This window comes from Portunus trituberculatus, chromosome 49 (assembly GCF_017591435.1).
Source record: "Portunus trituberculatus isolate SZX2019 chromosome 49, ASM1759143v1, whole genome shotgun sequence".
Taxonomy (NCBI): domain Eukaryota; kingdom Metazoa; phylum Arthropoda; class Malacostraca; order Decapoda; family Portunidae; genus Portunus; species Portunus trituberculatus.
The window spans coordinates 19,202,176-19,220,957 of NC_059303.1; the positions used below are offsets into that span (position 1 = coordinate 19,202,176).

General features: G+C 40.1%; 2 protein-coding genes across 5 annotated transcripts in view; one reads left to right on the top strand and one right to left on the bottom strand.

The window, feature by feature from the left end:
* Positions 1-1,383: 1,383 nt before the first annotated feature.
* On the bottom strand, positions 1,384-15,529 carry LOC123499224 (activating signal cointegrator 1-like). 4 transcript variants are annotated; one of them, XM_045246981.1, is made up of 2 exons: positions 15,394-15,529; positions 1,384-4,038 (listed from the first exon to the last, which is right to left on the bottom strand). In XM_045246981.1, exon 2 carries the CDS (start codon positions 4,011-4,013, stop codon positions 2,400-2,402), a length of 1,614 nt encoding a protein of 537 aa, XP_045102916.1. In that variant the 5' UTR covers positions 4,014-4,038; positions 15,394-15,529; the 3' UTR covers positions 1,384-2,399. The 4 variants fall into 4 exon arrangements, with proteins under 4 accessions (XP_045102916.1, XP_045102917.1, XP_045102914.1 ...); XM_045246982.1 differs by lacking the exon at positions 15,394-15,529 and adding an exon at positions 15,175-15,197; XM_045246979.1 differs by lacking the exon at positions 15,394-15,529 and adding an exon at positions 14,383-15,055.
* Positions 15,530-15,772: 243 nt separating this feature from the next.
* Positions 15,773-18,782, top strand: part of LOC123499225 — a 56,761-nt gene continuing 53,751 nt past the window's right edge. The window contains exon 1 of the mRNA XM_045246983.1: positions 15,773-15,999. Within this exon, the coding sequence (XP_045102918.1) occupies positions 15,858-15,999 (142 nt within the window). The 5' untranslated portion in view covers positions 15,773-15,857. The remainder of the gene's footprint in view (positions 16,000-18,782) is intronic.

An 18,782-nucleotide genomic window follows, 5' to 3' on the forward strand; every position in this document is an offset into this window, starting at 1 on the left:
AGCAGTGACCCACAAGTGGCAAGTTCAGTGGTACCTTGAGATATGAGTTTTTTTAGGTACGAACTACAATTTGGTCATTTTTATATTTTGAGATACGATCAAGATTTTTAAAAATGAGTCATGCTTGGGAATGTTGCCGCAGGTTGGCGGCTCAGCGCATCGGTCCAGCCTCAACTGAACTAGTATCTCATGGATCTTATGCACTGTGATTGTTCTTTCATCATTTTCACACTATTTACTGACTTAAAGTGCAGTTTTGATTTATATTTGTTTATGAGTGAATGGTGTCTGCATACTTTCCTCCCTCCCTCCCTCCTCCTCTGCCCATTTACCACCATTAGCTGAAAATGTCTTATCTCCAAGGTAAGAACACTAAATAGACTTTTGCTGCTATTTTATATATTTTCACACATTGATAAAGTATGCATGTGTACATAACTGAAAAAGGCAAAACAAATTTCTATCTCCACCTACCTCCTCCACCAATGCTCATCATGGAGGGGGAGGAACAATGTGAACAAACCTCTATTACTGCGGCAGTGCTGCCTCTATTTCTCTCTCTCTCCTACTTAAAACTTCATTTATTCAATGAATAATGTTTACATGGTCATTGACAAGCTTTTCTGTGATTATTAGAGCAGTCAGTCTTCTGTGGGTGGCTATATTTGTACACTTCAGCTGATCAACAGTCCTAAGGGAGGGTTGGGAATGCAGTAGGGTAACATCCCATGAAATGCACCCTCCAAGATAAACATACTTTATAAGAATAGTTTATTATTCATATTATCTTTTGTTTTGTTTTATGTTTCTGTACAATAATTATGATTTATATATACCTTTTTCTTACCCGAGAAAATGTAAAAAAAATAAAAAAGTAGGGGTGCTCTTTTTGGGGAATCTGGAACAGATTAATGGCATTTCAATGCATTTCAATGGGAAAAATTGCTTTAAGATACAAGCTTTGTCACGGAACGAATTAGGCTTGTATTTCAAGGTACCACTGTACAACTGCCCTCTTGAGTTCACACGAGTCACAATAGATTTGTTGGTTAAACCATGCAACACTCTGAGAGAAGGCAATGGCAAGGCAGTGTCACCTAATCTAGGACCTGTAGGGAAGCCAGTTCTTCTCTCTGCAGCCTTTAACATTCCCAGCCATTACTGATTTAAGACGGTAAATCTAGGAGCATCCAGTCACCTGAGAAAGTTCTGTTGGGCTGCATGCCAAGAAAAAGAGTGGACAACCACCTGGGAAAATTCAGAGCATAAGCCATGATTCCCAACTTGCGGTGTCCTATATTTAAGTCAGACATGCTGCTGTTTGAGCCATTGTGCTCCCCAATGTCACTCACTTGTTTTGAAGAGGAAAGAAACAAAAGTACATTTTTATTTATTCATTATTGTTTTTTTTACCTTTTATTTTACTGAAGATACATGTACTTATTTATTTTTGTTTATCTCATTGAATATGAAGATATATTTGTAATACATTTTCTTTATCTCACTGAATATATACATACCATTCCTTTATTTCTCAATGTATTTTTTCATCTCAATCAACATAATACAAACCATTCCTTCAAGACAAAGTGTTTGTTATGTATTTCATTTTACTAAATACGTATCTAAGCACTATTCCTTAACACATGGATTTGTTATGTATTTTCTTTTATCTTGCTGAATAACATAAAGCATTCCCTTAAGACACCAGGCAAAGATTCCCTGTACAGAGGCAGCCCAGAGACATCACATTTTGGTCTCCTTCTAGAAATAAGAATGCTAAAGAGAGGATTCCCAGTTCCCTTGCCGTCCCTTACCCCAAACATGGGAGAATACATAAATGAGATGAATGATGAATTACCAAGAGTACAATTGTGTGACTATAGTGCATTTCTTTCCTGGAGGTCAAAAGTGAGGTTGGTGTTGAGAACCTTTAACAAACTATCGTACTTTCATCCAACTGCTCTTGAAGTTTTAGTATGTTGGTGGTGTGCTATGTTTCTATTTGATGGAGTCACCTTGAATGACAATGTTTCCCAACACTGAAGGAGCATAAAGGTGTAAGTGTGTGTGTGTGTGTGTGTGTGTGTGTGTGTGTGTGTGTGTGTGTGTGTGTGTGTGTGTGTGTGTGTGTGTGTGTGTGTGTGTGTGTGTGTATGTGTGTTTTCCTCTTTCACTCATTTACTCATTTCTTTACACACACACACACACACACATGGTGGACATCAGGAATAGATTAAGTGAAAAGATTGTAACAGCAGAAAGTGTGCATAAATTTAAGGAAAAGATAGATAAATGTAGATGTGGAGACAGGTCACTAAGAGCCCCGCTCAAACCCTGTAACATACAACTAGATAAATACACACACAGTTCTCCTCCCCCTCCTCTCTCTCTCTCTATTAAGTATGCCTCAGTGCCTTCTTTGCTGTTTGGTGAATTTTGGACTCCAATTTAAATAGTTTGTGCTGTCCTTTGATTGGGAATTTTATGACCATCTCCTGTGGATTTTGGCAAACAAAGACATAGGGAGACTCGCTCTCACCCTCAGGAAATCTCTCCCGGTACTCTTCCTGTGGCAGGACATCAACAACATCAACACATCCCAGCAGACAGCCTGGAGGATAGTGCTGGGGAAATGTTATGTTCTCCTTGCCTAAAAGAACACGATACTGGTCTTCAAGTTGTCGTATTTCCTCCAACTGAGGGATTTTGGCTGCAGCAGCAATCCACAGTCTTCCGCGGTGGGCAGAATACCATGTGCGTCCCTCATGGATCTTTATCCCAGCCACTAAGAGACTCGCCCAGGGCTGGTGCATACTGAGGCACATACCCTCATCCCTCATCTCTTGCAATTCTCGGTCTTGCACACGAAGAGGTCCACCAAACTTCCTGCCAACCCTGTGTGTGCTGGTGGTGGTCAGGCCAGTGTCTTGATACATTGGTCGACTCACTTCTACCTTCGGTCCGCTCTCCTCCCTGTCTGGAGCAGAGAAAATGTCACTGGTCCTCCCCTCCAACACTTCCTTCACCAGTGGGTCATCAGGGTTGTAAATTGCTGTAGTCTGCATATCCTCCACCACTCGCCGGCCCACCAAATCAATCGTCACTGTCTGACCGCCTCGCGAGAACCTTTTGGCCCTCAGCTCCTCCTCTCGCTGCCGTAGCTTCTCCCGATCGCCTTCAGCCAACCAGCGCGAGTCGAGGCTAAAGTAGTCACTCTCGTCATCCAAAACACGCGTTCGCCGTTCACTTGTTCGATCAAACTCTAGGAGCCGATTCTTGTGGTCAACTGCCTTCTGCAAGGCATCTGTCTGCTCCTCTGGTGGTGGCAGTTCCTTGACCATTGCATTTTTGTCACTTAGGAGTCGTCGTTGCAAAGCCTCTGATTTCTTTGATCCACGGTTGAGCAATTCCCTCTCCTCCCTCGTCACCACCAGGTTACCACAAAATTGGCATGGGCCAGAGCCCTCCTGTTGGCACACCACACGGCCACAACGCAAGCAATTTCCCACCAAGCGATGTCGCAAGGCCTGGCACTCACAGCGGTGCCGCCCACTTAGCAACACAACATCCCTGTTTGCTCCATCCTCAGAGTATAGGTTAACAAATTTTGTCTTTTTCTTCCCTGATGATGAGTTAGAGGTGGTGTTAGACGAGAGTGTGGAGGATGGGGGAGTAGTGACAACACAATTAGAACTTTCTCTCTGTCCTCTCCCATTCCCCTCTTTTGGTGTTTTTTGCTTCTTCTTGTCAGTGACCTTGATAGAGTCAGCTTCAAGGTCTGGCTTACGATAAAACCTCAAGTCCTTGCTTGCCTTTGCCTCCTGTTGCCTGCGCAAGAACTCCTCTATGAACCTGGTGTGTGAGGGTTCAGAGGTATCCAGCATGGATGTCAGGTATTCCCTCACCTCAGCAGCATCCTCAATGGGTTGAAGGTAATGGATGATTACCTGGGGATCACAGAGACCTATACGCTCCAGCTCTTCACATGCCCACTGTTCGGTTGACCCCATGGCTGCTGCCCAGTCTGACCTCCACCTAGACAAACAAGGTTTTAGGTTTAGGTACTAAACAAATAGATATTGGTAACAAACTAGAAAGACCCAAAACCATTAATGTACCATCAGTATAGATTAAGCAAAGATGTAGCAAACTAATATCAATAACAATCTAGGTCTTAGAAAACCTTGAATTTTGCCACTCTTGAGTGCTATTATAGCTACTAGATACATACAATTTCTCAATGTTTATGACAAGGTCACCAATCATTCTACAGTACATGGCTTGTGAGTTTTGTGTTTGTATCTAATGTGGCTGTATTAAAAACAGCTACCGAATAATATATTAAATGCATTCATATGTACACTTATCAATATTAGATACCTCATCAGTAGTATTAAGTACTACTTATAAAGCTCTTTTATTTTTGTGTATGATTCCCATGTGAGGCTACAGGTTACTTGACATGTGCAATGAATGAATTAACCACACTCATTAAAAAGTTATTTAGTTTAGCAACACTGTTTTCCTTACTCATAAACCATAGTAAAGGTTCTGCACCCTCAATAACCTGATTCACAATGTTCTTTTGTTTACTGAGGCAGTAACACTTGATTTCTTCTTGGTCCTGGTTGGATGAGACTCTCAGCATTCACCAATATGGCAGATCATGCTGGTTATGATGAAAATAACTTTAAGTGTGTAACTGAATAATTTGAAAATGATGATGCTAGTTGTGTTATTGAGAGTACTAAATGTTCTCCCTACTAGTGTTTAGTACCCAACAATGTCAGCAATGATGTGATGATGAGTCAGGTAGATACATGCATTTTTAATAAGGTTGGGATAGGTAGCCAATTTTGGGTTAGATTTTATTAAGGATGCATTAGTCATTGTGTTTTAAAAAATCATTGCTCATAACTGTCACAAAACGTTAACAAAAATGTGGGAAAATCTTTCTAATACGCCCGTGTCACTTACAGTAATGGAATTCACATATTTTGTAGAGGACTATGTTGGCTTGTAGTAAACACAAAAGTTTTGGTGGGGCCACATCTATGGTGGCTATAAATGAGACAGAAAGGTTTCTAGGATAATCTTAAAAATAGGACCTCCTAACGAAGCAGTAAAATACTCACATTTATTGATAAAGTACTTAATGCACAATACGTTTCTTGTGGTTTTATTTGGGGACGGCCTTAGTGTGTCGTACACAAGCCTTCAAATGTGCGGTGTTCGGCGAGTTTTCTCTGAAGTCCAGCAAGATGCGGCGAGCCACGGAGCTCCATCTCAGAAAACTCAGAAATGAGCAGTACACTGACTTGCATTTGTTTCTAGCTGGGGTTTGTGGGTAACTGCTGAATAGGATTCTTATTGTGTCTATAGTTCTTTTTGCCCAATGACGTGCCACCACCTCTTAACACCACGAGCTGCGCCAATGGGAATTTGCTATATGTATTTGTAGGCGGGGCACAGCTGGGCAGACAGGTGCACAGAGACATCTGTGTGCGCAGTTCAGCCATGGCCACCAGTGACATTAGTTGTAAAGGTTGCGAATTTGATTACTGGGAAATCATCTCTCCTGCGATGCAAGTCAGTGTACAATCGAGAAGAGGACCAGCCAGGACCTTCATCCTTTCGTTAAGGTATTGTGAGGAGGGGTATTGGTAGAGGTAGGGCATATTGTGTGAAGCTATAAGAAAACCGGTGTGAGGGGAGGGAAGCTGCCCCAAAGCAAGGATACGGTAGGTTAAGTTTATGTTAGGGTTAGGTTAGTGTTAGTCTGGGGGGGCTATGCAATGGCTTTGCAACAGTCTACACCTTTTCACCCTCAAATTTAAAAAGATGAACTTCAAATTAAAATATGAACTTCAAATTAAAAAAGATGAACTTCAAATTTACAAAGTTGAAATTGAAATTAAAAAAGATGAACTTCAAATTTAAAAAGATGAAGTTCAAATTAAAAAGTTGAAGCTCAAATTAAAAAAAGATTAACTAAAATAAAGATGGGGATAAATTGTATTTCAAAGAGAAGTATGAAGACGCCTTTTGTATGTCTTTTATTATTCCTTGGCCGTTCCATCTTGTAAAATGCAAATCTACACATAGACTGATCTCTATGTATACTTCGTTTTTTTTTTTTTTTTTTTTTTAGGTGAAAAAGAGCACTTAACTCTTACCATGAAAATATACTATAGAAGGTTACAAAATGACGTCACACTTGGCATAACTTAAACCCTAGGAGGCTAAAGTATATGTTCTTTAGCCTCCTTGCTTAAACCAGTGATTCCCTAAGTGTGTGCCGCGGCACACTACTGTATATAGTGTGCCGCCATTGTCTCCTAGGTGTGCCGCGAAAATTATATAATTTTGTTAGTTATTGAGGATTTCTCACATTGACCGGCAAAGATAACACTTATACGTACTGCATATATATATATATATATATATATATATATATATATATATATATATATATATATATATATATATATATATATATATATATATATCACAGGGCAGGTGTGCTGCCAAAATATTAATTGCTTTTTAGTGTGCCGTCATACTACATAGTTTGAAAATCACTACCTTAAATCAACCTTTCATACTTTAAGTATATTTTCCATTTTGTCTCTTCAAATTTCTTGGAAGCTAATTGGCTGGATGCAAGAGCCAAAGTATGAGCCAGAATTTTCATCACATTATAAAGTTCATAGATTACACAGTATGTGTTTTGTCAACCTCACATTGTCAGTCAACTTCACAGTTTAAATAAATCTCAAAGTGAGGTTGATAAACACTGTGAGGTTGATAAACACTGTGAGGTTGATAAACACTGTGAGGTTGATAAACACTGAGGTTGATAGACACTGTGAGGTTGATAAACACTGAGTTTGATAGACACTGTGAAGTTGATAAACACTGTGAGATTGATAAACACTATGAGATTGATAAACACTGTGAGGTTGATAAACACTATGAGATTGATAAACACTGTGAGGTTGATAAACACTGAGGTTGATAGACACTGTGAGGTTGATAAACACTGAGTTTGATAGACACTGTGAGGTTGATAAACACTGTGAGGTTGATAAATACTGTGAGATTGATAAACACTGTGAGGTTGATAAACACTGAGGTTGATAAACACTGTGAGATTGATAAACACTGTGAGGTTGATAAACACTGTGAGGTTGATAAACACTGAGGTTGATAAACACAGTGAGGTTGATATACACTGTGAGGTTGATAAACACTGAGGTTGATAGACACTGTGAGGTTGATAAACACTGAGGTTGATAAACACTGAGATTGATAAACACTGAGGTTGATAAACACTGTGAGGTTGATAAACACTGAGGTTGATAGACACTGTGAGGTTGATAAACACTGAGGTTGATAGACACTGTGAGGTTGATAAACACTGTGAGGTTGATACACACTAAGATTGATAAACACTGAGGTTGATAAACACTGTGAGATTGATAAACACTGTGAGATTGATAAACACTGAGGTTGATAAACACTGTGAGGTTGATAAACACTGAGGTTGATAGACACTGTGAGGTTGATAAACACTGTGAGGTTGATAAACACTGTGAGATTGATAAACACTGTGAGGTTGATAAACACTGAGGTTGATAAACACTGTGAGATTGATAAACACTGTGAGGTTGATAAACACTGTGAGGTTGATAAACACTGTGAGATTGATAAACACCGTGAGGTTGATAAACACTGAGGTTGATAGACACTGTGAGGTTGATAAACACTGAGGTTGATAAACACTGAGGTTGATAAACACTGAGGTTGATAAACACTGTGAGGTTGATAAACACTGAGGTTGATAAACACTGAGGTTGATAAACACTGTGAGGTTGATAAACACTGAGGTTGATAAACACTGTGAGGTTGAGGAGGTTGATAAACACTGAGGTTGATAGACACTGAGGTTGATAAACACTGAGGTTGATAAACACTGAGGTTGATAAACACTGAGGTTGATAGACACTGTGAGGTTGATAAACACTGAGGTTGATAAACACTGAGGTTGATAAACACTGTGAGGTTGATAAACACTGAGGTTGATAAACACTGAGGTTGATAGACACTGAGGTTGATAAACACTGTGAGGTTGATAAACACTGAGGTTGATAGACACTGAGGTTGATAAACACTGACACTGAGGTTGATAAACACTGAGGTTGATAAACACTGAGGTTGATAAACACTGAGGTTGATAAACACTGTGAGGTTGATAAACACTGAGGTTGATAAACACTGAGGTTGATAAACACTGAGGTTGATAAACACTGAGGTTGATAGACACTGTGAGGTTGATAAACACTGAGGTTGATAAACACTGAGGTTGATAAACACTGTGAGGTTGATAAACACTGTGAGGTTGATAAACACTGAGAGTTGATAAACACTGACACTGTGAGGTTGATAAACACTGAGGTTGATAAACACTGTGAGGTTGATAAACACTGTGAGGTTGATAAACACTGAGGTTGATAAACACTGTGAGGTTGATAAACACTGAGGTTGATAAACACTGAGAGTTGATAGACACTGTGAGGTTGATAAACACTGTGAGGTTGATAAACACTGTGAGGTTGATAAACACTGTGAGGTTGATAAACACTGAGGTTGATAAACACTGTGAGGTTGATAAACACTGAGGTTGATAGACACTGTGAGGTTGATAAACACTGAGGTTGATAACACACTGTGAGGTTGATAGGCACTGAGATTGATAAACACTGTGAGGTTGATAAACACTGAGGTTGATAGACACTGTGAGGTTGATAAACACTGTGAGGTTGATAAACACTGAGGTTGATAAACACTGTGAGGTTGATAAACACTGAGGTTGATAAACACTGTGAGGTTGATAAACACTGTGAGGTTGATAAACACTGTGAGGTTGATAAACACTGAGGTTGATAAACACTGTGAGGTTGATAAACACTGTGAGGTTGATAAACACTGAGGTTGATAAACACTGTGAGGTTGATAAACACTGAGGTTGATAAACACTGTGAGGTTGATAAACACTGTGAGGTTGATAAACACTGTGAGGTTGATAAACACTGAGAGGTTGATAAACACTGTGAGGTTGATAAACACTGTGAGGTTGATAAACACTGAGGTTGATAAACACTGTGAGGTTGATAAACACTGAGGTTGATAAACACTGTGAGGTTGATAAACACTGAGGTTGATAAACACTGTGAGGTTGATAAACACTGTGAGGTTGATAAACACTGAGGTTGATAGACACTGTGAGGTTGATAAACACTGAGGTTGATAAACACTGTGAGGTTGATAAACACTGAGGTTGATAAACACTGTGAGGTTGATAAACACTGAGGTTGATAAACACTGAGATTGATAAACACTGAGGTTGATAAACACTGAGGTTGATAAACACTGAGGTTGATAAACACTGTGAGGTTGATAAACACTGAGGTTGATAAACACTGAGGTTGATAAACACTGATATAACACTGAGGTTGAGAGTTGATAAACACTGAGGTTGATAAACACTGAGGTTGATAAACACTGAGGTTGATAAACACTGTGAGGTTGATAAACACTGAGGTTGATAAACACTGAGGTTGATAAACACTGAGGTTGATAAAGGTTGATAAACACTGAGAGGTTGAGGTTGATAAACACTGAGGTTGATAAACACTGTTGAGGTTGATAAACACTGTTGAGGAGGTTGATAAACACTGAGGTTGATAAACACTGAGGTTGATAAACACTGAGGTTGATAAACACTGAGGTTGATAAACACTGAGGTTGATAAACACTGTGAGGTTGATAAACACTGAGGTTGATAAACACTGAGGTTGATAAACACTGTGAGGTTGATAAACACTGAGGTTGATATAAACACTGTTGAGGTTGATAAACACTGAGGTTGATAAACACTGAGGTTGATAAACACTGAGGTTGATAAACACTGTGAGGTTGATAAACACTGTGAGGTTGATAAACACTGAGGTTGATAAACACTGAGGTTGATAAACACTGAGGTTGATAAACACTGTTGATAAACACTGGGTTGATAAACACTGAGGTTGATAAACACTGTGAGGTTGATAAACACTGTGAGGTTGATAAACACTGAGGTTGATAAACACTGAGGTTGATAAACACTGAGGTTGATAAACACTGAGGTTGATAAACACTGAGGTTGATAAACACTGTGAGGTTGATAAACACTGAGGTTGATAAACACTGAGGTTGATAAACACTTGAGGTTGATAAACACTGAGGTTGATAGACACTGTGAGGTTGATAAACACTAAGGTTGATAGACACTGTTGATAAACACTTGATAAACACTGAGGTTGAGGTTGATAAACACTGAGGTTGATAAACACTGAGGTTGATAAACACTGTGAAGTTGATAAACACTGACGTTGATAAACACTGTTGAGGAGGTTGATAAACACTGAGGTTGATAAACACTGAGTTGATAAACACTGAGGTTGATAAACACTGTGAGGTTGATAAACACTGAGGTTGATAAACACTGATTGATAAACACTGTTGATAAACACTGTGAGTTGATAAACACTGAGAGTTGATAAACACTGTTGATAAACACTGTTTGATAAACACTGTGAGGTTGATAAACACTGTGAGGTTGATAAACACTGAGGTTGATAAACACTGTGAGGTTGATAAACACTGAGTTGATAAACACTGAGGTTAATAAACACTGTTAGGTTGATAAACACTGTGAGGTTGATAAACACTGTGACTGAGGTTGATAAACACTGTGAGGTTGATAAACACTGAGGTTGATAAACACTGAGGTTGATAAACACTGAGGTTGATAAACACTGTGAGGTTGATAAACACTGAGGTTGATAATACACTGAGGTTGATAAACACTGAGGTTGATAAACACTGAGGTTGAGGTTGATAAACACTGAGGTTGATAAACACTGTGAGGTTGATAAACACTGACGTTGATAAACACTGTGAGGTTGATAAACACTGATAGACACTGTGAGGTTGATAAACACTGAGGTTGATAAACACTGAGGTTGATAAACACTGTAAACACTGAGGTTGATAAACACTGAGGTTGATAAACACTGTGAGGTTGATAAACACTGTGAGGTTGAGGTTGATAAACACTGATAAACACTGAGGTTGATAAACACTGTAAGGTTGATAAACACTGAGGTTGATACACTGTGAGGTTGATAAACACTGAGGTTGATAAACACTGAGGTTGATAAACACTGTTGATAAACACTGAGGTTGATAAACACTGTTGATAAACACTGTTGATAAACACTGAGGTTGATAAACACTGATATTGATAAACACTGGAGGTTGATAAACACTGTTGAGGTTGATAAACACTGAGGTTGATAAACACTGTTGATAAACACTGAGTTGATAAACACTGAGGTTGATAAACACTGTGAGGTTGATAAACACTGTTGAGGTTGATAAACACTGAGGTTGATAAACACTGTGAGGTTGATAAACACTGAGGTTGATAAACACTGAGGTTGATAAACACTGAGGTTGATAAACACTGTGAGGTTGATAAACACTGAGGTTGATAAACACTGTGAGGTTGATAAACACTGAGGTTGATAGACACTGTGAGGTTGATAAACACTGTGAGGTTGATAAACACTGTGAGGTTGATAAACACTGAGGTTGATAGACACTGTGAGGTTGATAAACACTGAGGTTGATAGACACTGTGAGGTTGATAAACACTGAGGTTGATAGATAAACACTGAGGTTGATAGACACTGTGATGTTGATAAACACTGAGGTTGATTGACACTGTGAGGTTGATAGACACTGTGAGGTTGATAAACACTGAGGTTGATAGACATGGTGAGGTTGATAAACACTGAGGTTGATAGACACTGTGAGGTTGATAAACACAGAGGTTGATAAACACTGTGAGGTTGAGACATTGTGAGGTAGATAAAAACTGAGGTTGATAAACACTGTGAGGTTGATAGACATTATGAGGTTGATAAACACTGAGGTTGATAAACACTGTGAGGTTGATAGACACTGTGAGGTTGATTGACACTGTGAAGTTGATAGACACTGTGAGGTTGATTGACACTGTGAGGTTGATTTACACTGTGAGGTTAATAGACACTGTGAGGTTGATTGACACTGTGAGGTTGATTGATACTGTTAGGTTGACAAACACTACGAGGTTGAAGGACACTCAAGTGTAAAGACACTAAGAGGTTGACAAAGACTGTAAGGCTGATTAACAATATTATCGTTTGAGTCTGACATAACACATACCAAAATATGGCAGTGGTGAGAAGACAGGGTGACACTTGACGTGGTGACGTCTTATGATGCAATGCACCTCAAGACATTGAAGACAAAGCTGTGATTTATTTGTCAAACATGCGGACGCAAAAGTAGCATGTTCTTGCCCATGCAAAAATTTTAAATTTCACCCCTATCTTTATGTTTTTTTCAACACATTTTTGTGTAATTTTCTTGATATAGCGAAAGAGTGTTAATCAGTAAACTTAGTAAGTAAGGGTTTTTGAGGGTGAAGAAAACGAATCTGACTTTAGTTTCACCGTAAATTTGATATTATAACCATAATACAGCAGAAAGTCCAGATTTCATAGAACTAAATACTTAAATAATCACTGCGACTGTGCATATATGAACTTTATAATGTGGTGAAAATTCTGGTTCATATTTTGGTACTAGCATCCAACCAATTAGCTTCCAAGAAATTTGAAGAGGCAAAATGGAATAAATACATAAAGTATGAAAGGTTGGTTTAAGGCTTAAACCAACCTTTCTTGCGGCCCTCAAAGGCTTTCATTGCGGCCCTTTCTCCTAAAAAAAAATAATAAGCTATAGTGCGGCCCTTAGAGAGAGAGAGAGAGAGAGAGAGAGAGAGAGAGAGAGAGAGAGAGTGTTACCAACTAATTATCTATGTTTATCGGCATAATCTCACAGAAAATGTCTTCGATCGTAGCAAATAACATGAAATAGTAAGGTTATGTGGCGCTCCATACCAACAGAGTAGTGACTACGTTGTGGCCCTTTGGGAAAAAAGGTTGCCCACCTCTGGTTTAAGGTATGCCAAGTGTGATGTCAGTTTGTAACCTTCTATGTATAGTATACTTTCATGGTAAGAGCTAAGTGCTCTTTTTCGCCTCAACAACAAAAAATGTTTTGCATTTTACAGAATGGAACGGCCAAGCAATGATAAAAGACATACAAAAGGCGTATTCATACTTCTCTTTGAAATACAGTTTATTTCCATCTTTATTTTAGTTAATCTTTTTTTTTTAATTTGAACTTCAACTTTTTCAATTTGAAGTTCATCTTTTTTTATTTGAATTTCAACTTTTTTTATTTGAACTTCAACCTTTTTAATTTGAATTTCAACTTTTTAATTTGAACTTCAACTTTTTTAATTTGAATTTCAACTTTTTTAATTTGAAGTTCATTTTTTTAATTTGAATTTCAACTTTTTTCATTTGAAGTTAATTTTTTTTTATTTGAGGGTGAAAAGGTGTAGAGTGCTGAATTCGTATTCTAAGCATCAAAATGCAACGATTGATGCATTCCTTGTTAATTACCGGTAAAAATGCATAAGAAGTCCCCTCTCCCTTTCCCCACCCCACTCCCCCCCCAGCACCAACAAGCTTGGGGGCCTGTGGGGAATCGGGGGGTTTTGGGTTGGGGGAGCCAAAAGAGGCGATATATGGGGGTTGGAAAAAATCTAAGAACAAAAACCACCGTTTTCAAGGAAAATATTGAAAAAATAAAAAATTCAAAAATAATTTTCACTGAATTATCCCTTCCCAGTCCTAGCAAGTTTGGGGGCCTGTGGGAAATCGGGGGTTTTAGGAGGGGAGGTATATTTGAGTGATATATGGACTTTGAAAAATCTAGGGACATTTCCCAAAAAGTTTTACATAATCCTCCCCCCTACAACACTACCCTAACCTAACCGGGGAGGCTGCGCCCCCCCCCGGACCCCCCCTACAACACTAACCTAACCCTAACATAAACCTAACCTAACGTAACCTGACCTAACCCTCCCCCCTACAACACTAACCTAACCCTAACGTAAACCTAACCTAACTGGGGGGGCTGTGCCCTCCCAGACCCCCCTATAACACTAACCTAACACTAACATAAACCTAACATAACCTAACCTAACCGGGGGGGCTGCATCCCCCGGACCCCTCCCTACAACACTAACCTAACCCTAACATAAACCTAACCTAACGTATCATTGCTTTGGGGCAGCTTCCCTCCCCACACACCAGTTCTCTTATAGCTCCAAACAATATGCCCTACCTCTACCAATACCCCTCCTCACAATACCTTAACGAAAGGATGAAGGTTCTGGCTGGTCCTCTTCTTGATTGTACACTGACTTGCATCGCAGGAGCGATGATTTCCCAGCAATCAAATTCGCAACCTTTCCGCTGTACTTGACAGCAAACTCCAGCAAGCCGAGATCACAGTCTTCACAGCGTGTCATGGCGGGTGCAGGGTAAGGACTGGGCACCTGTACACGTGTTACCCTCATCCTTCATCGCGGATTGATACCTGCGCTGATATCTGCGCTCACGAACCAATGAAAAGCGTTCATGTTTGAAAATTAATAGAAGTACATGAATGAAAGTGTGAATTGAGGAAAAAGACAAAGATAAGTTATCATCAAAGAGAAAGGTGGTGCATTATTTACATTTTTGTCTCATAACACATACGTTGATGACATGTTGTCAATTCACATGTAATAGGAACTTGTTCCTGTCAAGGCAGAGGTACGTGACTGAGGTGTTGCGAGGCTCAGTTTCACCTGCGTACCACAGTGAACGGATCTGTTAGGGACTTAGATTCTGGCGGAGATGGGTGATTTTCAAGAAAGCAGTGTGACCTACGTAAGGTCGACCGCCTTCCGAAATCTTTATACATCACAAGTATACTATTATAACTTCTTCATAATGACTACTTTGAAGAGATTGGTAAGGGGGACCTCTTCTGCACATTAACCTAATTACCTAATGTCAGACTGTGGATGTTACCAGTATGTATTTACTAAACGTTTTTGCTACTGAAGATCTGAAGACATAATTCTGGAACCTGAATGTAAACAGGAACTGAACTAACTCATGACAGAAGACTTGTCCCAATTAAACACGATAACGTGGATGGTAGGGTGCGTGTAGGTCTGTTGCAATCAAGAGTTGCGCCACAGCTGTCAAGAGACACTCCCTTATCAGCAGAGCAAACTATAGCAGCCATCACCTCCCAACACCACTTTTGATCCACATCCTTTATTAGTTTTCTTCTTTATTTTACTCCATGTCGCCCCGAGGTCCCACGTACCTTTATGTTTATTTCTGCACGTGCTCCTCAGCCACAGCCAGGCCCAGGAATCAACTTTGTTTACCTCGTAGCTGCAGGTGCTAGTGGAACCCTCGCCTTTTTTAACGGCACATCTCTAAATTGGTGAACACTTTTATTGCTATTTTTTTTATAGTTGGACTTTTTTCTTTCAATCCACAATACTGGAGCCACTTAAGAATAACAGAACACCAAATAGTCTTCAGTACATAGTACCTAGTAGTTGGTACAGTAGTAGTAATATTAGTACAGTAGGTAAGTAGTCTGGCGACTTTTCTGAACATTTAATATTTTCATCTTATCAATTTTTCTCAACATTATTATCATTACATAATATTTTGGTGGGGGAGAGAATGAGAACATAGACAGGGGGTAACCAGCGTTTGGCGGGAGCGAGCGAGCGCCGAGCTGCGAACAGAGCAAAAGTCAGCAAAAGCAACGGCAGCATGGAAGCAGCTGCTGGGGCGCCGCCGAGACCTGAAGAAATTTCCTCACGCCTCAACCAGCTAACTCTAGAGCTCATGGCGGCAACCAATCGACTCATCGATAGGGAAATTTTTCAGGAAAACACAATAAATGGAGTTGCTGGTGAGGAATTGTGTGTCTTCCTTGATTAAGTCACTTAAGTTTGCTTATCTTTATTTTATTTTTGGGTGAAAGATAGACATGATTTTCGTAGTTATGAGTAGATGTTTGATGTGCCTGTTAATGATCATGAGTCAACATTGTGTGTGTTGGGGATGTCAAGGCCACAGACGGCACGAGGCAAGTAACACTTCACCACGCTGGTGTTGTGAATTAAAAAGACCACATAGGGTACATTCCTAACTGCACCAAGCAGTCAGGTCTACACGTGGCACACCTTACCCGTCATCCACATCACGGCCTTTCGTGCTTGGTGTAGTGATAACATTTTTGAGTCCAGCCTGGTTTTGATAAAACCGACTTTGACTTTATAAGAGCATGTTTTTTATCCTGCATTTCCTTCTGTTTATAACTTTGACTTAGCATGGAATTATTTTCTTTTTCTCGCCTGATTGCTGGAGGCATCTGTAGCCCCAGGCCAACGTAGCACACCAAGGCAGAAACAGAAAGAACCCATGTTACTTAGGTAAACCTACAGAGTTTCACCACCTTGCTCTTTCTGGACGAAACTATTTTTTTCTGGTAGATTTCGGCTTGCTTTTAATTAAAATACCACTTGTTTTTGGCGCAAATCAACCAATTTTTTTTTTACAGCCCCGAAACATATGATTTGCATAAAAAAGCAACTGGTAAATTCATTAAAAACAAGCCGAAATCTACCAGAAAAAATTAGTTTCGTCCAGAAAAGAACTTAACCTAACCTAACCTAACCTAGCCTAAGCTAACCTAATCCAACCTAACCTAACCTAACCTAGCCTAACTAAACCTAATCAAACCTAACCTAACCCAACCTAATCTAACCCAATCCAACCCAACCTAACCTAACCTAACTAAACCTACTCTAACCTAACTAAACCTAACCTCAGGGGCCGTCGTGATTGGTGGAAATGATTATGCTTTTCTTTTTTCATTGGCCGCCGCTTCAGTTTCAAAGAACAGAACCAATCAGCGTAGACAATTAAGCGCATGCTCAGACAATGGTATGTCACGGAGCCCGCCGAGCTGCCGCGATCGCGCGCATGACACCATCAGTGTGCGGCAGGGTTTGATGCGGGAGGCTAGTGTCACGGCTGATCACCAAAACACCAAAACACGCTTAAATTTTAGAAATCTGTGTCGCCATTCAAAAAGGTTGCACCTAGTATATGTGGGGTTCAAATTACTCATAATCAGGAGCTCTATCTCTTGAGGTAGGTAACAAAACACGTAGCTGAATGTGGTGAAACTTTGCAGTAATACCGTTATTTAGGCCCTTGTTTCATTTGACAAATTTTTACTTTCACCAGAATCAATTTGGGTAAAATTCTAGTTTCTGCCCATACTCCCCCCTTCCACCCCCCAACAAGCTTGGGGACAGGTGAGAATGCGGAGTTTTGGGTGGGGTACATGAAATGCGTCGGAAATGCATATTTTTTGCGTAAAATGGAAAAATTCCCATTAAAAAGTCTACGGAATTTTCATTACAAGTTTCCTAATTTTACTAATTTTGGTAATTCGTTAAATATATAGAACAGCAACTCCTTACATATTCTTTTCTATTACCCCCCCTTCCCCCAACAAGCTTGGGGGCACGTGGGGAATCGGGGGTTATGGGGGGGAAGCCAAAAGAGGCGAGATATGGCGATCCAAAAAAATCTAAGGACAAAAACCTAACCTAACGTAACCTAACCTAACCGGGGAGGCTGTGCCCCCCCAGACCCCCCATACAACACTAACATAAACCTAACCTAGCCGGGGGGCTGCGCCCTCCCAGACACCCCCCTGCAACACTAACCTAACCCTAACATAAACCTAACCTGATGTAACCAAACCTAGCCCGGGGGGCTGCGCCCCCCCGGACCCCCCCCCAACACGAACCTAACCCTAACATAAACCTAACCTACCGTATCCTTGCTTTGGGGCAGCTTCCCTCCCCTCACACCAGTTCTCTTATAGCTTCACACAATATGCCCTACCTCTACCAATACCCCTCCTCACAATACCTTAATGAAAGGATGAAGGTCCTGGCTGGTCCTCTTCTCGATTGTACACTGACTTGCATCGCAGGAGCGATGATTTCCCAGTAATCAAATTCGCAACCTTTACAACTAATGTCACTGGTGGCCATAGCTCAACTGCGCACATAGATCTCTGTGCACCTGTCTGCCCAGCTGTGCCCCACCTTCGAATACATATAGCAAATTCCTATTGGCGCAGCTTGTGGTATTAAGAGGTGGTGGCACGTCATTGGACAAAAGAACTATAGACACAATAAGAATCCTATTCACTAGTTACCCACAAACCCCAGCAATAAACAAATGCAAGTCAGTGTACTGCTTATTTCCGAGTGTGATGGAGCTCTGTAGCTTGTTGTTGGCTTCATCAGCGTCATGAAACTAGTAATGAAAATCACGTAGACTTTTTAACGGGAATTTTTTCCATTTTACACAAAAAATACACATTTCCGACGCATTTCATGTACCCCACACAAAACCCCGCATTCTCACCTGTCCCCAAGCTTGTTGGGGGGTGGAGGGGGGAGTATGGGCAGAAACTAGAATTATACCTCAATTTGGAACAAAACTTTTTTTTCTTTTTTTTTATGAATCTGAAGAAAATTATATTGTTGCTACAAAGTACCACAGCAATATACACAGGAAATATACTTATGTACTAGTTGCGACAGGGAATCCTTAAGATCCCTCTTTAAGGATCCACAATGAAATCCTTATACTTGTCCCAGGGAG

Excerpts from the sequence above, each read along its gene's own strand:
- LOC123499224 (XM_045246979.1), bottom strand. The coding sequence starts at position 14,441 with ATGCAAGTCAGTGTACAATCAAGAAGAGGACCAGCCAGAACCTTCATC. Across the intron at positions 4,039-14,382 it reads ACCTTCATCCTTTCGTTAAG|GTGGAGGTCAGACTGGGCAG; the intron begins GTATTGTGAGGA and ends TTGTTTGTCTAG.